Source organism: Pomacea canaliculata, linkage group LG11 (genome assembly GCF_003073045.1).
Source record: "Pomacea canaliculata isolate SZHN2017 linkage group LG11, ASM307304v1, whole genome shotgun sequence".
Classification (NCBI taxonomy): Eukaryota; Metazoa; Mollusca; class Gastropoda; order Architaenioglossa; family Ampullariidae; genus Pomacea; species Pomacea canaliculata.
The window spans coordinates 5026321-5041644 of NC_037600.1; the positions used below are offsets into that span (position 1 = coordinate 5026321).

The following is a 15324-nucleotide window of genomic DNA, read 5'->3' on the forward strand; positions in this document are numbered from 1 at the left end:
GCGTGTTTCTGTCCCGCGTGCATCTCATGCTTTCATCTTTCTTCTTCACCATTATCTTTCCACTTCAGAGGTTGTGACAGGCGGTATCCGAGCGGGAGCTGTGTTTTTTCTTTAGTTTTTAATTTTATTTTTGTTTTCTTTTGTTTGGGTTTGATTTTTTTTGTGTACATGTTTAAAAAAAAGAAAAGCGAACTATGTAACGGGCAGCATAAATAAATATATTATTCAAAACTAAATAGAAAGCTAGAATATAGGAACATGGCAACATAAGGGATCTGATAATCAATTCAGTATACCACTACTGCGGACTTGGAAGACCTGGACCCCAAGAGCAAGAAACTACAACTGAAGGAGGGGACCAACTGGTAACCACCCCCTCCATATTCCCCCTCATCTCCATTCCCCCACAGTGCGAAATTGCTGTAGGTAAAGCACTTTTCCCTTTCAAAATATATATATATTTATCAGGGATGGGAAGGGAGTTGGGGTTGGACAGCTTTTAAAAGTTGTTCTGGTGGGTAGTATCGAGACATAAACTTTGTAAAATACAAATGTTCAAAAGAAAGAGGTGAGGGTAGTAGGTCAAAGGAGCAGTTGTCAGTGGGTCGCCATCTGGAGCCGTAGCCAGGAAGCAGAGGTAAGACTACCTCAGGATTAGCTATACGTGGACAGGAAGCCTTCGGGGTCTTATTACTGAAAACAGGCGCAGACTATAAGGTCAGCAAATAAGCCAGAGATCCATATCTGACCTACAGTCCTCAGACGATGTCTATATAGAGATAAACAACACTGTCGGTCGGTAGTGAACAGAGATAATGCAAATCCGTCGACAGAGACGTACTTTTCATCCCTACCCCATCCACTGATATTTTCATTTTAAAATAGAAGCTTTACAATTCTGTTTCAGTGGGCGAGAGATCCTTGTTGATGCCGACTACAGAAACTTAAAAAAAAATAATACAAACTAAACAAGCTGGTACAGAAAACTCTTTTGTTTATGTTTCTTTCTGATCAGCTTTCACTTTTTCTGTTCTGTCTTGCAATTACAAAGTTCGTCTGAGGTCTCAGTGTATGACAACAGTAACGTAAGCAGCAATGAAACCCTAAATTAAAATTTAACGATGCATTTTTTTTTTTTTATTAAGATCGGATTTTCGTGTGGAGAAGGGGATCTGGGTGGAAAAGTTAATTACACTGTAAACGAGTGACAGACGACTAGAGTAATTCCATCTTGATTAATCAGAAAATCTTCCTTCCTTACTTATGAAGCCCTTGCGTAGCAGTGGTTGACAGTATTTATAAGGGCGTTGTTGTGTTTCAGCTCCTTTGTTTGTTCTTGTGCGTAAGTCATCTCGTGCACATAAATGTGTGCAATCTCTTGTGAAACTTATCACTGTTCTCTGTAACACCTTCATTACTGTTCATATGTAATCGTCAACAACAGCTCATCCAGTCTATATATATACAACAGGTTTTCTCATTACCGATGCTTCATGGAGTCATGAACTTTGAAGCCAGCAATTAAGGAAGATGGAGGGCTTTCAGTGCTGGGAGACAAGACTGCACCCCAATGCCCTCAGTGATGGTTTAATTGCAAAGACTGCTGAACAAACTTTGGCTACAGTTCATTCTATGTTTCATCGGGCGGCAGAGAAATTCGATTGGAAACGAATATTAGACATTTTTGGAAAGTATAATCCTTCTGGTATAGAATATTCACCGGGTTTTCAGGTAAGATAATGAGAAACTTTAATACTAAATATAACATTAAGTATTAAACGTAATTTTAAATACGTAAACAATGGTATTTATTATATATTTTATTGTTATTTTTAAATGAAAAATTACAATCAAACCTCTGCAGACGTGTTTCAACCCATGCAGTGTCTTTGAGAGGAGTTGAGAAAGAGGTGAAGGCAGTCTCACATTGTGTTGGTGTCTTTTACAGAAGACCACCAAGTGTAAGGCACAACATGTGGAAGATGAAGCACAACACTTTTTTCTTCCTCCGAGTTTGATGCCTTGCATGGTAAAACACGTATTCATAGGATTCGTCAACTGGCCATGATGAGCTTGGACGATCATAGGTCACCAAGTGACTGCACCACCGGACCTCTAAAACAGAGTAAGTTTTTTTTTTAAACATTTTGGGATGTAGGGGACAGGGAGGAAAGAGCAGGATGATAGAGCTTTCCTCCCTTTATTTATCTTTCAGCTAGTGTTCAACTCCCCCTTCTCCCTCATCCCTTCTATGGGCGGATGTGTGGGGCCCTCGCTGATGGCTGGTCAACAGAAGCTTGCCTGTTATTTCTCATCGGGGTGCTTTTTCAGTAAATTAATTTTAATGTAGAAAAAACATTGCCTACTGGCGTGGATCGTGTCACACAGACAAGCCTGATAGTAAGATCAACAAGCTAGCCTATTTTTTTTTTTTTAGTTTTGGTTTTCTTTCTCTCTAGGGCTCTAATAAATCTGTAACGAGGCATTTTCTGTTTCCATGAAATGAGATAAGTAAGTGAAGTCTCTGTATTCCCGTTGTTGTGGCTCTGTATTTATCTCTGTACTTCTGGTGTAAAACGGACTCAACCATTGGTGTGAAGAGACTGGTGTCAAAATGACAATATTTATGCAAACAAAAGAAATAAATCTCTATCTGGTCGAAACAGTGTTTGAGGTTAGGGATAGATGGGCTGGAGGTGTGCTCAGCTTTGTGCACATGCTACACAATTAAAGTTAAGTTCAAAGTTGCTGAGAGGTTAATAAAACATGACCTTATCATTAGTTTGTCATAAAGATTTGAGTTGTTTATTTTGGGGGGACTAAACTGTAAACTTAGACTGAAGCCAACATCTTATATCAGAGCCTCGATCACATGCCAGTGAGACATTGCATCAATAGTGAACCTATTCTGTGACCTAGCGGGAACTCAGGTCTTGACATTAAAACTCAGATTAGAGCTGCACTGTTCAAAGAACTGTGTCATCTGAACAGAACAATGTTCTTTCACCGAGTTGGAGAAGTGAATTGTAATATTGTCACAGAGGGGGAGATGAGGCTAACAGCCGGCACAGTAATGGTGGCTGAGCCCACCTGCTGAATCCTAATCGGGATTCCTTTTTTAGCTAGTGGAACAAGAAAGGGGAAGACGATTTAAATTGATTGTCGCTGGCCAGCACTTCACTTCCCAGGGAGACATGGCGAGTGCCGAGACACTAAGTGTAGGGGAGAGGAGGCTGCGTCTGCCTAGAAAGGTGCGGTATTCGTATTTTGCTCATCTGAGGCCTTTGTATTTCGGACTCTTTGTACGCTGACTTTTTTCATGTCATTTTTAAAAGATATGGATAAATAATGTTTCTATTTGTTGTAGCTGTTAATAGGCGCAGTCTGCCGGGCCGGGAGATGGACCATGGAGTGAAAGGCCGGAAGATGGGCCGTGTTTGGGCCTGGCTAATGCCACGGACTAATGGACCTTGAAGATGCCATGAAATATCTGAAGAATTTTTTTTGACTGGTAATCTGGGGTATGTGGCCCAGAAGGACAACGTCTGACCCCAAGAGTCAGCGTTTGACCAATCAGAAGGTGAGGTCGCTCGTTCCCAGAGACAGTGACATTCAGTGTATAACGTCTGTCCCCAAGTGGAGACGTCAGTTGTATTTTGTTTGCGTGATTATTTTTTACTTTTCAAGATAAGTTGTGAGTGTGGAAGATATATATATATATGGGACATTAGTCCCAGTGACTGTTGATACAGTGAAAGCACGGTTGTGCCGAATTTCAACTTCATCCCATGAGATGGAAACGGAACAGAACAAAAATCGTTGTGATGACGATGGTAATTGTAATGGTGGTGGTAGTTTTTATTTAAATTTGTCTTTCTCAGTGCCCCACCTTTCTTGTTCCATAGCTGGTATGTCGCATGAGCACGCGGCTCATGCAGTGATGACTGGACCAGACGCACAGATAAAGTTGAGGGAAAGAACAGACTTGCAGCTGATTTCCGGAACCTTAGTTCGATGCCCATTCCTACCGACTCTGCCCGGAAACCAGTGTCATAGGACCCGCAGCCCCAGTTGCCGAACCTGAGAAGCCGTTGAAGGTGAATCGTGATCACTCTTTTACTTCAAAGAGCTCGCTGTGGAAATTCCGCTCTGTTAGGATGGTTGGCAGCTAAAAAGGTCTTTCAGCTGCTAGATGGCTCGAATGACTAATCAAATTTCCTCTTGTTTTGCTTGCTTGTTTTTGTTTTTCTTCCATTCTCACTTATTCACAGCTAGTGAAAAAACAGTAATACCGTTAACACCTTGGTAGTGGTGATGATTCATAATTCATAATAATCATAAATAATAACAGCGCTAGTACTCTACAATGCTTATTTTTGCTTACCGGAGAACAAGCGCACAGCAGTCGAAAATAGGTATGTGGAATCATGTTTGAAGTCTGTGGGCCATTTTAAAACCAATGGCGAAGATAATAAACACTCATATCCCTTGCCTGGTTTTTGTTGGTTGTTTAGTAGGAAAGTGCTTCCACCTTGCGGCAATTTCGGACTATGAGGGGGGGGGGGAGGGAAGGGAGATGGAGTTTTTAGGAAACAGGAGTACCCCGCGAAAACCCCCGACGCCAGGCCTGCGAGCATATGTCACATACAGAGAATGTCCCTAGACGAGATCTGAACCCTGAGCCGCTCCCTTGCCTGGAGGAGCATGTCAATAAGTTATGAGACTGTTACTCAAAAGCTTTTTTGACTCAGTACAAATTGAAAAGTTGGTCGTCAGTATTCAAGTGTGGTTAAGTATTTGTATCCAGAACGGCTTTTTTTTTAAGGCAGAAAGCTTTAGCATAAAGCACACAAAGTCATTGACCCACAAAGAATCATTGTAGCAGGCAAGAGAAGCATGACCTCAACTCACATTTGGCCTTACTACGCTGTATGGGTGCATGTTTATATTTTCTACGGTCAACCCAAACAAAAAATTGTAGTAAGAAGACAAACAAACACGAACATAAACAGATGAGAGTAGAGGGGTTTAACACCATGGGGTTTATGTGAATATAATCACATGAATACCTGACGAGAGCGAAGGAACCTCTTTGTTCTCACTCTGATCGCGTGTGTGCTCCATGTTTGACAACTGCTTTCGTTCGCTATTTTATCATGCATTAGACGACAAGTTTTATTTACCCAAGTAAGTTTCGTTAATACGAAGAGGACAAACATGCAGCACGTGCTGAGTCACACACACACACAATCACGAATAAGTAAGTAAATTTACATTCAAACCAATCCATACGACTCTACATATACCTAACTCTTACATCGCTTATACCCAACATCTATACTTCTATTAATGACTAATTCTTCTTACTGATAACTAATGGGAGATTTAGAGCTACATGAGCCACTTAATTGAAAGGACCAGCTGCAGTAGTAGAATACTCGAAATAAATACAAGAGAGTGTTTTAACCACTACACTACCGGGCACCCCTGGGTTCAGTCACTGCATGTTGCCCGCTATTAAGAGACAAAAACTTGGGTGCTTCGTCACCCGCTCCAGGTCACTTGTCTCACTCACGCAGCAGGATAAAGGAGAGGGAAGGTACGGGTGTGGGTGGAGGGATCAAAGCGCACGTCCGTGTAAGGGAAGCAACTACATTTTAACTGAGTTCCTGTCGTCGCAGTAGTCGTTCTTTGTGACCTCATTTTGCAGTGCTCTGGCCTGAATACTGACCAAAACAAAATAAAAAAACCAAAAACACACAGACACACAGACACACAGACACACACAAAAACAAGCAAACAAACAAAAACCCCAACAGCAACAAGCAAAACCAAAACAAAGGTCGTAAAGTTCTTTAGAAATTTTATATGCATGCACCTTCGATCGAAGCATGTTAATCTTCGATCTATACTGTTAAATAGCTGTATATATGAATTTTGCAATGAATTTTTTTTTGTTGGTAAGATTTGAATGATAAACGATGATATGAATAATTCACGCGTAGTGGTAGGACAAAAATTTATTTTTTAAAACCTTTATTTTAGTTAATTTTATAGAATGATCTTGTTGGTAAATAATAATGTAAATAAATGATAGCAATCCCCATTGCTGATTTGAAAAAAAAAATTGCTTATGCATATATGTTTATCAACACACACACGCACACACTTTCCAGCTAAATGACCCAATCAAGCCAAGGCTTTGATATAGCTTAGTGTATCAAAGCAAAACTCCATATCTCGATCTTATAGGTTGTCCGTGGTGCTGTTTACAATCGAGAAAAAATTAATTCTTTATTTTAGTGCTTATTTATTACGGAATAAGCACTTCGATGCTCACCATGTGGTGTAACCACGGACGTATATTAGAGATACAAGTTCGTGGTGCAACAGATGTGAAAGTAAACACATTCACGTGTCAGCTTTTATTTTTAGCTTTTTGTCTTGACCAATAGAAACTCTGCATCGCTTGCATGTGACCTTTGCAAGAGTGACATCAGAGATCAGCTGGGAGACAAAAGCAGGACTTCACATCTCGACGTCGTGTTATTTGATAAGCATGGAGCTGTCTCTGCGGGACTGAAACAAACAAAACAGTTCAGTCGACAAAACATTTTCATGTTTGAATTGTGTTGAGTTCGGTCCCTCAGAGGAGCGGCGTTCGTACGCTGAGTCTTCTGTAGGTCGGTTCGGTTGTTTTGCCATATTGAATTGCAGGATATAGGACACCGATCTACATGCTGCATCGTTCAAACTGAAACGACTCGAAAATGGGTTTCTTTCACCAGCTGCGTCTTTTGCTTTGGAAAAATTTTACTTTAAAAAAGAGAAGGCCGGTAAGTGTTGATCTTTCAGTCTTTTTGAGAACACATTGACAAAGAAATATCTGCGTGGCAGTGGCAGTAGTAGAATCGCAGCAGACGATAAATTCACGTTTCATGTTTGAAATCAAGAAGATCGAAAAATCGATCAAAGCTGTAAACACAGTTTTTTCCCCATGATTTATTGCTTGATATGGTTGGATTTTCTGGCACAGATTTCCGTTTATAAGTGATTGGATTTGTATTATACATGTCAAAGTAGAAACAGATTTAGGCAGTTTGATTAACACTATAGCTGCAGTTCTCATGTTTACATTGTTGGGAGAGATCAGAATTATCATTTCCTCTGCATAAAACAGAGAATTTTGTATAAGCTTTAAAAAGTAAGTTAATCAGATGAGAAGTGGACAAATATTCAACAATATTAATATTATGTACTAAATATATTAGCTGGTAAGGTAATTTATATTTAAATATATTTGACAGAAAGTTAATGACATATTTTTGTAACTAGGATTTTACTTTGAGATGTGTTATAAAGCTGATAAAACAAATTAGATTTTACAAGTTGCTATGAGATTTTAATATAAAACATGCTGAGCATATTTATATAGGCATTCAGATGTTTGTGCTGTGAACCTACAATATGTTTTCTTCATATAAAGTGATGCAATTTGTAGTGTATAAATATATATGTACCCAGTGCCTATTGATTTGATTCTTGACATTTTGCTATATGAAGCGATATTAAGATTGTAGAATCATTAAACATGAATTATTAATTAATAATCATGAAACAATCATAAAACTAATCCATCATTAATGATTGTAAGTACAACTTTCTAAGAACTAAGTAAACCTTAAACTTATCCATGATTAGAAAGACAAAGAGTCTTTCTGCCAGCAAGCTTTCTGTTTATTAGAGGTTTTTAATGAAAAATATCACAAGAAATGTAATGGATAGTCTAAATACTGCTGTATTTTTACTATATTTTCAATGATAACTTTTTCATAGGGAATTTTAATAAAATCAAGGCTTATAAATTTGCTCAAGAATATCGGTTACCATGAACATGTAGTAAACGAATAGAATATGTGGCCAAAAATGTGTATGTGAAAAAATGCATATAAAATATATAGACATGTGTCAGAGTGCACAGTGATGCTTAATGTACAAGTTATAAAGTGAGCCGATATAGAACCTTACATTAAAAAAACAATTATAACTTCTAAAAATTGAAGAACTTTAGAAGTTTGAAAAACAGTTTCAACACATAAGTGTAATATAGAAAAGTCCTTGATAAAGTTAGAGACCTCGTTAGTGATAACATTGTTTTCCGTAATCCCTGAATCATTGAGCAGAGCTGAAAATAGCTTTGTGTTAATCAGTTGGAGATGTCACAGCTTGGAACAAAGAAAACAGTCATCACAAAGATGTTCCGTTGTAAACATACAATCACCATTATATAAAATACCATTTCTTTTGCATCCTGCAGAGAAAACAAAGAGACATTTTTGTCTTTTCTTACAATAAGCATAAATATACATTTTGTCTCACTTTAAGTTTCTAAGCTTGTTCATTACTTAGGTCAGTCAGAACCTGTCACTGAATGCACTCAAGATTTCCTTGGAGTCATGTTAGAATAAAATGTAATGATACCATCACATTACTGTTAAACTGTGGTTCCAGAGAGGATGCTTAATAGTTCCAGCACATGGTATATTCAAACAGTGCATGTGTTTTGTGTACAGAATTTGTCATTTTACTGAAAACTAACTTGTTTTAATTCTCATCTAAACAAGCCCCTCAAACAAAGAACCTTTTTACACTCTATGCGTATGAGCCATCCCTGGCTCATCACCAAAAGCAAGAAAAAAGGTATCTAAGATATATTAGCCTAACAAATAGGTTTGTAGGTTTACAGGTTAATGCATTCACCCATAAACAGCTGGCATCTGTAAGCAACAGTTACAGGCCTGAGTTGTAGTAAAATGCATGAGTCATGCTGAACTGTATAAAGGTTAAAGCCTTCTTTTTCAAAGTTCCTGGAGGAAACTTGTAGTGGCAAGTAGGAGTGCATGAGTACTGCTATCTTTTTGGCTTTGTGTTTGGTGTGTTCCTGTAATCTGTCTTCTTCATATGTTGCGTCAAGTGTTTGTGTGTGTGCTTGTGAAAGTGTGCATTTATTAGAGCAGCTGATTATATATTTCAGCATTTTCAGCATGAATGTTTATTTTTCCTTAATTTACAATCCTACACTAAAGGTTAGGGTTAGGAACATTTTTGTGAACTATGAGTGTGTAGACAAATACTATTGTAGTGTTTTGTACTATTGACAGATGATGAAGGTAATTACATGTCTTTGTCAAGTGTTGCTCTAGAGTGACTAGACAATTACAAATCATGTGTTTCAACTCCAGTCGTGCAGAAGCAAAACTACTATGCTGTTTGAATTTATTCTTAAATCTCATGCGGATGTTTATCCCTGAGACCTGGTTGAGATCTGGTGGTGTTAAGGTGAAGATGCAAGAACCCACCTCTAGGTTTTATTCTTCATTCCTGTCCCATGCTGTCGCACGAACTGCCGTCCTCTTTAAAGGGTTAATGATCTCCATGACTACTTGCACACCTTGGAACTCTGCTAGGCGAGGCTGACTTACCTGGACAAGTCCTTGACATTCCTGTCTCTATCGTCCGCCTGCTAATTTAATTTGCTACTAAACTTCGAATGCTACTTTTACACTTCTCGGCTATTTCAATTTGACCCAGTCCTACAACAGCCTGGGACTATTGACAGACTCCTCAGTCCACCCACTGTGTCGGCGACCGCCCTCTGCTCATCCCTGAGGTACAAATAGCAAAGAGAGCATGCCGTGGCGCGAAATCGACTAGATGAAAGCACTCTTTTCTCCTAAAATCATCAACAACAATAAATCGTGGCGGTCAACACCGGTAGAAAAAGTCTTGACATAGTTCTCAGAGACACTCCTCCGCGTCACATGGAGATCATAAGGCGCTTATTATTACAAAGATTAGACACACCAATGATAAGGTTTCTAACAGTATTTATTCAGGCAGGGGCTTGTTTCGGGTTGTGGGCCGTATGTTAGGCAAGCACAAATTGCTTTGTCTTCTACCATTCCTTTTAGAACAGATGGCTGATATGGTCTGAAAAATACTTTCTGGAGAGAAAAAGACCAACTGGACCAACAGTCTCACAATCTGATATTTGAAGTTTTTTGTGAGTTCGGCCTTTTTCTGAGTCCTAGGTCAAGTTTATAAACTCTCCGAAGTAATGTTCTATCGACCAGATCCCCATTCACCTTCTGCAGGAGGGTATAGACTTGGTAATTTTATTTATCAGTCGCTCCTTGTCGACTAGTGTTGTACCTCTGTTGTTTTTAAACGTGCCATTGTTATCGCAGCCGTAAAAAAACCCAGCCTCGACCCTAATAACATTAAAAAATTGTAGCCCTTATCGCCCTGTTTCCAATCTACCTTTTCACTCCTTTGTACTCGAAAAAGTAGTGTAGCTTCCGAATCATTTCACCAGACTCACTGGAACCATCTCAGTCAACCTTGGGTGAGAATCACTCGTTGCTGCGAGTAGTCAATGATTGACTATCGGCTTGTGATATGAATCGCATCTTCTTTCTGTCGCTGCTGAATCTGTCGACTGTGTTTGATACAATCGAGCAGGACATCCTTCTCCAGTCCCTTTGTTTACTGGTCTCTCTGTGTCATGAACCAGCCTGGTTCAAGGCCAGAACAACAGCCGAAGCGGGGTGGAAGTAATTATAGGTAGGCGGGGATCAGTAACAGCGGACAGTGGGGGAAACCTTTCTGTCCACTTTTACGACCTGACAGGGCGCCGTGACTTAGGAGGGGAGCGAGAACTAGAGCTGGGGGTGGCAGATGTAGTAGGTACGGGAATAGCGCGGTAGTCAGTAGTGGCATTAGTACTAGAGCGATAGCGTTAGGTACAGGTAGATTAGGTGACGAGTAGTCACGTGTTCGATTAGTATATAGTTAGGGGTAGATGGTTAGTCGGGCTTTTTTCCCAAAATACCAGCAGAGACTACCGTCTCTGAGCGTCGTATCAGCTGTAGGCAGCAAGTCTGAGGGAGGCCCGTTCTACCGAACGTATCGCGCTACTTGCTGGCACTTACAGTCTGGAATCGTGAGAGTGAGAAAGGGGTCTCCGTCCTCGCAGACGTCAAGAAGGAGTACACCGTCAGAACCGGCTACAGCAACTCTGCCACCCGTTGTCTGGGGTAACCGTCTGAGTAGTGATTGTTGTTCCTGTGTACCTCTGGGGTCTTGGACGTCTGGAGCCGGTGCCGGACCACTGTCGCCTGAAATCGTCGCCGCATCTGCTCCGTTGCCTGGGGCAACAGAGGAGCAGTAATGCCAGTGAGCTAGGGACAGTGCGTCAGGAAACTCACTTCCAACGTCGTCCCATCGTCATTGCCAGGGCAATCGGTGTGTGACTTGTCAACTCAGCCAGTAGTGACAGTAGTGTGCCAAGGCAGGTCTGTGACTGTCCACTACTGGTTGTCTAGAGGCAGTCTGTCGGAACGACGCTGCCGTACAAGAACTGTCTGAGACTGACGAACTGTATTCTGCAGGGAGTGTTCGTCATACGAAGATCCAGAGATTAGAAGGAAAGTGTGTTTGTTTCATTTTGTACTCTTTGCATTGTTGTGACTCGATGGTAGTCCACGTATTCATAGATTCATATTGCGTCACGTGTCAACCTAATTTGCTTTAATTTCTTGTAATTTTAAATTTGTTGTTGTGCAACTGTCTTATCATTGTGTGTTTTGCGCACGCGAGGAGAGCGACTGTCAGTCAGTGAGCGTGCGGACGTGTGGAACGGACGGGTGTCTGAGTGTAAGGGTGAAGCGGGCGAAGCGAGCAGCCAGAGGACCCCTTTCCCTAAGGCGAGTGAGGCCCATCCCTCCACAGACGCGCCATCCCCGTTCCATCACAAATGGGGCTCGAGCCGGGATCTGAAATGACCATTTGTTTTCAGGTCCAAAGAAGAGGTCGAAAGTGCGAGTGTTGTCTTTCGTCCTATGTCGTAGCACTCTTTTATACAATGACTGTTGTTGAACCTAGGATTCTGTGTGTATTATGTATTTTACTATGCTAGCTAACTTGTGTGACTATCGGAATTGCTTAATTAATTGCTGATTTGACATCAATGCTCATCGATTGTAAACAGGTTGCAAGTGGCCAGCAAGTAGCTGAAGCAGATAAGTGATCATGTAGCTGTAGGGTCTCTAGAGTTAGTTACGATGGATAAGAAATTCGTCTAACGCGCCGTGAAAAGTTTAAGGAGTTGAAAAGCCGGAGTAGAGCGTGGCTAGTAGGAAAAGATTTATTGCAGTATGTAGACAGAGAGTTGACAAATGGTGGGAGGAAAAAAAAAGAGGAGAAAGATCGAGCCGAGCCGAGCGAGAAAGAGAGTACGCTGAACGCGAAGAGAGTACGTTGAACGCGAGAAAGAACGCGAGAGAGGAGAGCTGAGCGCGAGAGACAGCTAGTAGAACGCGAGAAAGAGCTAGTAATGCGCGAGTTTATAGAGATGTTAGAAGAAATCTGCGAAGAAAAGGTTAAAACTGAGGAAGATCACGAAGTTTATAGAGTACAATTTAAAGGCTGTCACTGGGAACAATAGCCGAAGAGAGAGAGGAAAAGGCTAGAGTAGAGGAGGAAGATAGAGTTGTGCGCGAACGCGCGCGCGAACGGGTCAAAAGCCAGAAGGCTGAAAAGGAAAAGAAAGAGCGAACAAAGCGCGAGAAAGAGCGAGAATTTCTGAGAGAGGTGTGCCGGTTAGGCGAGTCAGCTTAGATGACAGTGATCCGGCCGAGGCAGGTACTTACAGGTCAGAGCGCGGGGTGGTGCCCGCTGTTGGCTGTTCTAGGTATGGTACAGGGCATGACCCGAGGTCTTGTCCCCAACAGTCCGACAGCTGAGGAGATCTGTAGGTGTGAAGTGTTACAGCTGCGGGTGGTAGGCACTATTCGCGCAGTTGTCCCCGTGGTTATGAGTTGCGTTAAGGCTGTAACCCGAGGGGGAGAAGCCAGCTAGCGAGGTAGATGCTAGCAACGCATACGCTAGTGACAGGAGTGCTACCGAGGTACAGGTTAGCAACGTAGGGCCTGGCGATGCAGTGACCAGCGGCGCGTATACTAGTGATAGAAAGGCTGCTGATTTAAGGTTAACGAAGTGATCCTAGCAAGGAAGAGGCTAGAAGAGTAGAAACTGGCGAGCAGCCAGCGGGAAGGAGGGGTTTCCAAGGTGTGGAGGACTACCCATGCGAGAGAGGTTAGGAGGTGTAGAGTTTTCCTAATCTCCTCGTGAGCCAAGCCGGGCACAGTCACGCTGTTAGGCAACTGCAGGTACAGGACCAGGGTCTTTGGAAGCACGGAGAGCTGGTTAGCTGGTACTAGGGCATTGCAGCAGCAGGAAGTGGCGATCGCGAGAGGCGAGTGCCGGTTGGTAGTGCGGATCTGCTGCAGGCGGTTGACAGCGCCCATCGTGAGATGCGAGCGCCGTTTGTCGTCAGAGAGTCGCTGCAGGCGGTGACACTGGCAAACTTGAGGAACAAGTGCCAGCTGTCAGTGAAGCGCAGTTGCAGGCAGGAGACACTGGCAATCTTGAGGAACAAGTGCCAGCTGTCAGGGAGTACTGTTGCAGCCAGGTGACAGTGACAGTCAGAGGCTGGTGCCACTGTCGAGAGGTACAGACTGGCACCGACTGGTACAAACCAAGACGGCGATGATCCTGGAGGCCAGGATCCAAAGGTCTTTGAGTGCCAGTGCAGACAGGAGACACTAGCGATCCCGAGTGGGGGGTGCTAGCTGTCCGTTGCGTCCCAGTGATCGCAGACGGCGAGTCGGGCCTGGGTGTGAGCCGGCGGTATCGCCAGCGAAGAGGGACGGGGAGGTGTGGTGGACTATACAGACAGTGGTTGTCAAAGTAGGCCCACACTCACAGAATGTGTGGAAACTTTCAGAAGTGACCGCACGGTCGGAGCCGTACAGATGAAGAGGCACGACGAGATGCAACTGAGGTGCAGCAGCTGGAGGAAGCCATTCGTCGCAGCAATACAACATATGAAGCGCGAAGAGGACTGGAGCAAGCAAAGCAGAAAAGAGTTGCAAGATTTGCTGCGAGCGATTGCAGACAGAGAGCGGAACATAAAGACGCCCGAAAGGCTCTGAATCGTGTGCGAAGAAAATTAGAAGAAGAAAAACAAACTCAACAGTTAGTGTCTAATACAAACACAAACCTGGGTCGACCGGTCAGAATCCGGACAGGAAGCAAGAGCTGGACAGAACAAGTCAGTCACGTCTACAGCGCCGAAAGGAGGCCAGCGGAATGCATGCAAATGAGAAGTTTAGTACATGCAGAACCCCATTCAAAGACAAGAGAAGAAGATTGGGGAACGCAACAAGAAGAATGAAATGGCCAAGCTGCATCAGCGTTATTAGAGGGAGCACAGAGCTCCACAAAGGCTTAGTTCAGGGTCAGGAAACTCTTAAAGGAAGAGCAAGCCTGGTACGAAAACACGTGACTGACACTCAGCAACTGATGGGCCGAGAAAACTGCTGCTACAAGAAAATCAAGAGAAGCGGCAGGAGGAGCTAAACCCTGTTCTACGACAGGCAGAGGCAGAAGTGGCAGCCAAGCCACGAGTGGTGCAGCATGTTACCAGCTCCTTTAACAACAGCAGTTCTGAGTTGAAGCTCACCGATGCGATGCAGAAGATGGAGCAGAATGAGCTGGAGAGCTTACAGACACAACTTGCAGAGGAAACGAGTGGCTCTGAGAGAGTCCGAGTAGGTGTGAAAATGCACTATCAATTGAAAGCGAGGTAAAATCGCCAACAGGTGCATCAGACTGCGGCTTCCACAAGACTACAGCCGGGTCAGCAAGCCAGCGAACCCAGCGGGGGTAAGAGGTCAAGAAAGCTGACCGGCGAAGGCACGCGTCCTCACGGCTGGGGTCGGATAGACATCACGTGATGTCAACAAGAAGGTTGGGTTACATCGGAAGGGATAGTAAAGCGCTTTCCACCTCAGGTAGCCATCGCGAAAGGTGCAGCGTGCCCGGAAGGGGGTGGGCGGCGCCTTGACGAGACACCGCGGCTGAGTCGGCTGTGGGACCGTCAACGCGTTTGCTCATGTAACGCGCAGGTAGTAAGTACCTGCGTTATCAGAAGCCGTTGCACCGCCAGGAAGAAGTAAACTGGCTAGTATGGATTTTAGCCGCAGAAGTCGGTAGATCTCAAGTGACCTGGAGTTGGAAAAGGAAGAACTGCACACTAATAACCGGCTAGTGATGGGGTCGCTGCTCACCAAAAGAAGCACGACGCCACTTTACACACAGTCGCGCGAAGTTCAAGGTGTAGAAACAAATAGCGCAGAAACAGAATGGAGTTTGGTAAAAACAGGAATTCCAGAGAAGGTGCGACAGGGACACGGACGGGAA

General features: G+C 43.1%; 1 protein-coding gene and 1 long non-coding RNA gene across 2 annotated transcripts in view; both read left to right on the forward strand.

The window, feature by feature from the left end:
- Nucleotides 1-1174: 1174 nt before the first annotated feature.
- LOC112575530 lies at nucleotides 1175-4482 on the forward strand. Its single transcript, XR_003101661.1, has 4 exons — nucleotides 1175-1731; nucleotides 1949-3251; nucleotides 3368-3580; nucleotides 3906-4482. It is a non-coding gene; the product is annotated as an uncharacterized LOC112575530 (long non-coding RNA).
- A 1994-nt stretch (nucleotides 4483-6476) lies between these two features.
- Nucleotides 6477-15324, forward strand: part of LOC112576179 (ATP-binding cassette sub-family A member 2-like) — a 60356-nt gene continuing 51508 nt past the window's right edge. Inside the window, 1 exon segment of the mRNA XM_025258455.1 lies at nucleotides 6477-6836. Coding sequence (XP_025114240.1) covers nucleotides 6771-6836 — 66 coding nt within the window. The 5' untranslated portion in view covers nucleotides 6477-6770.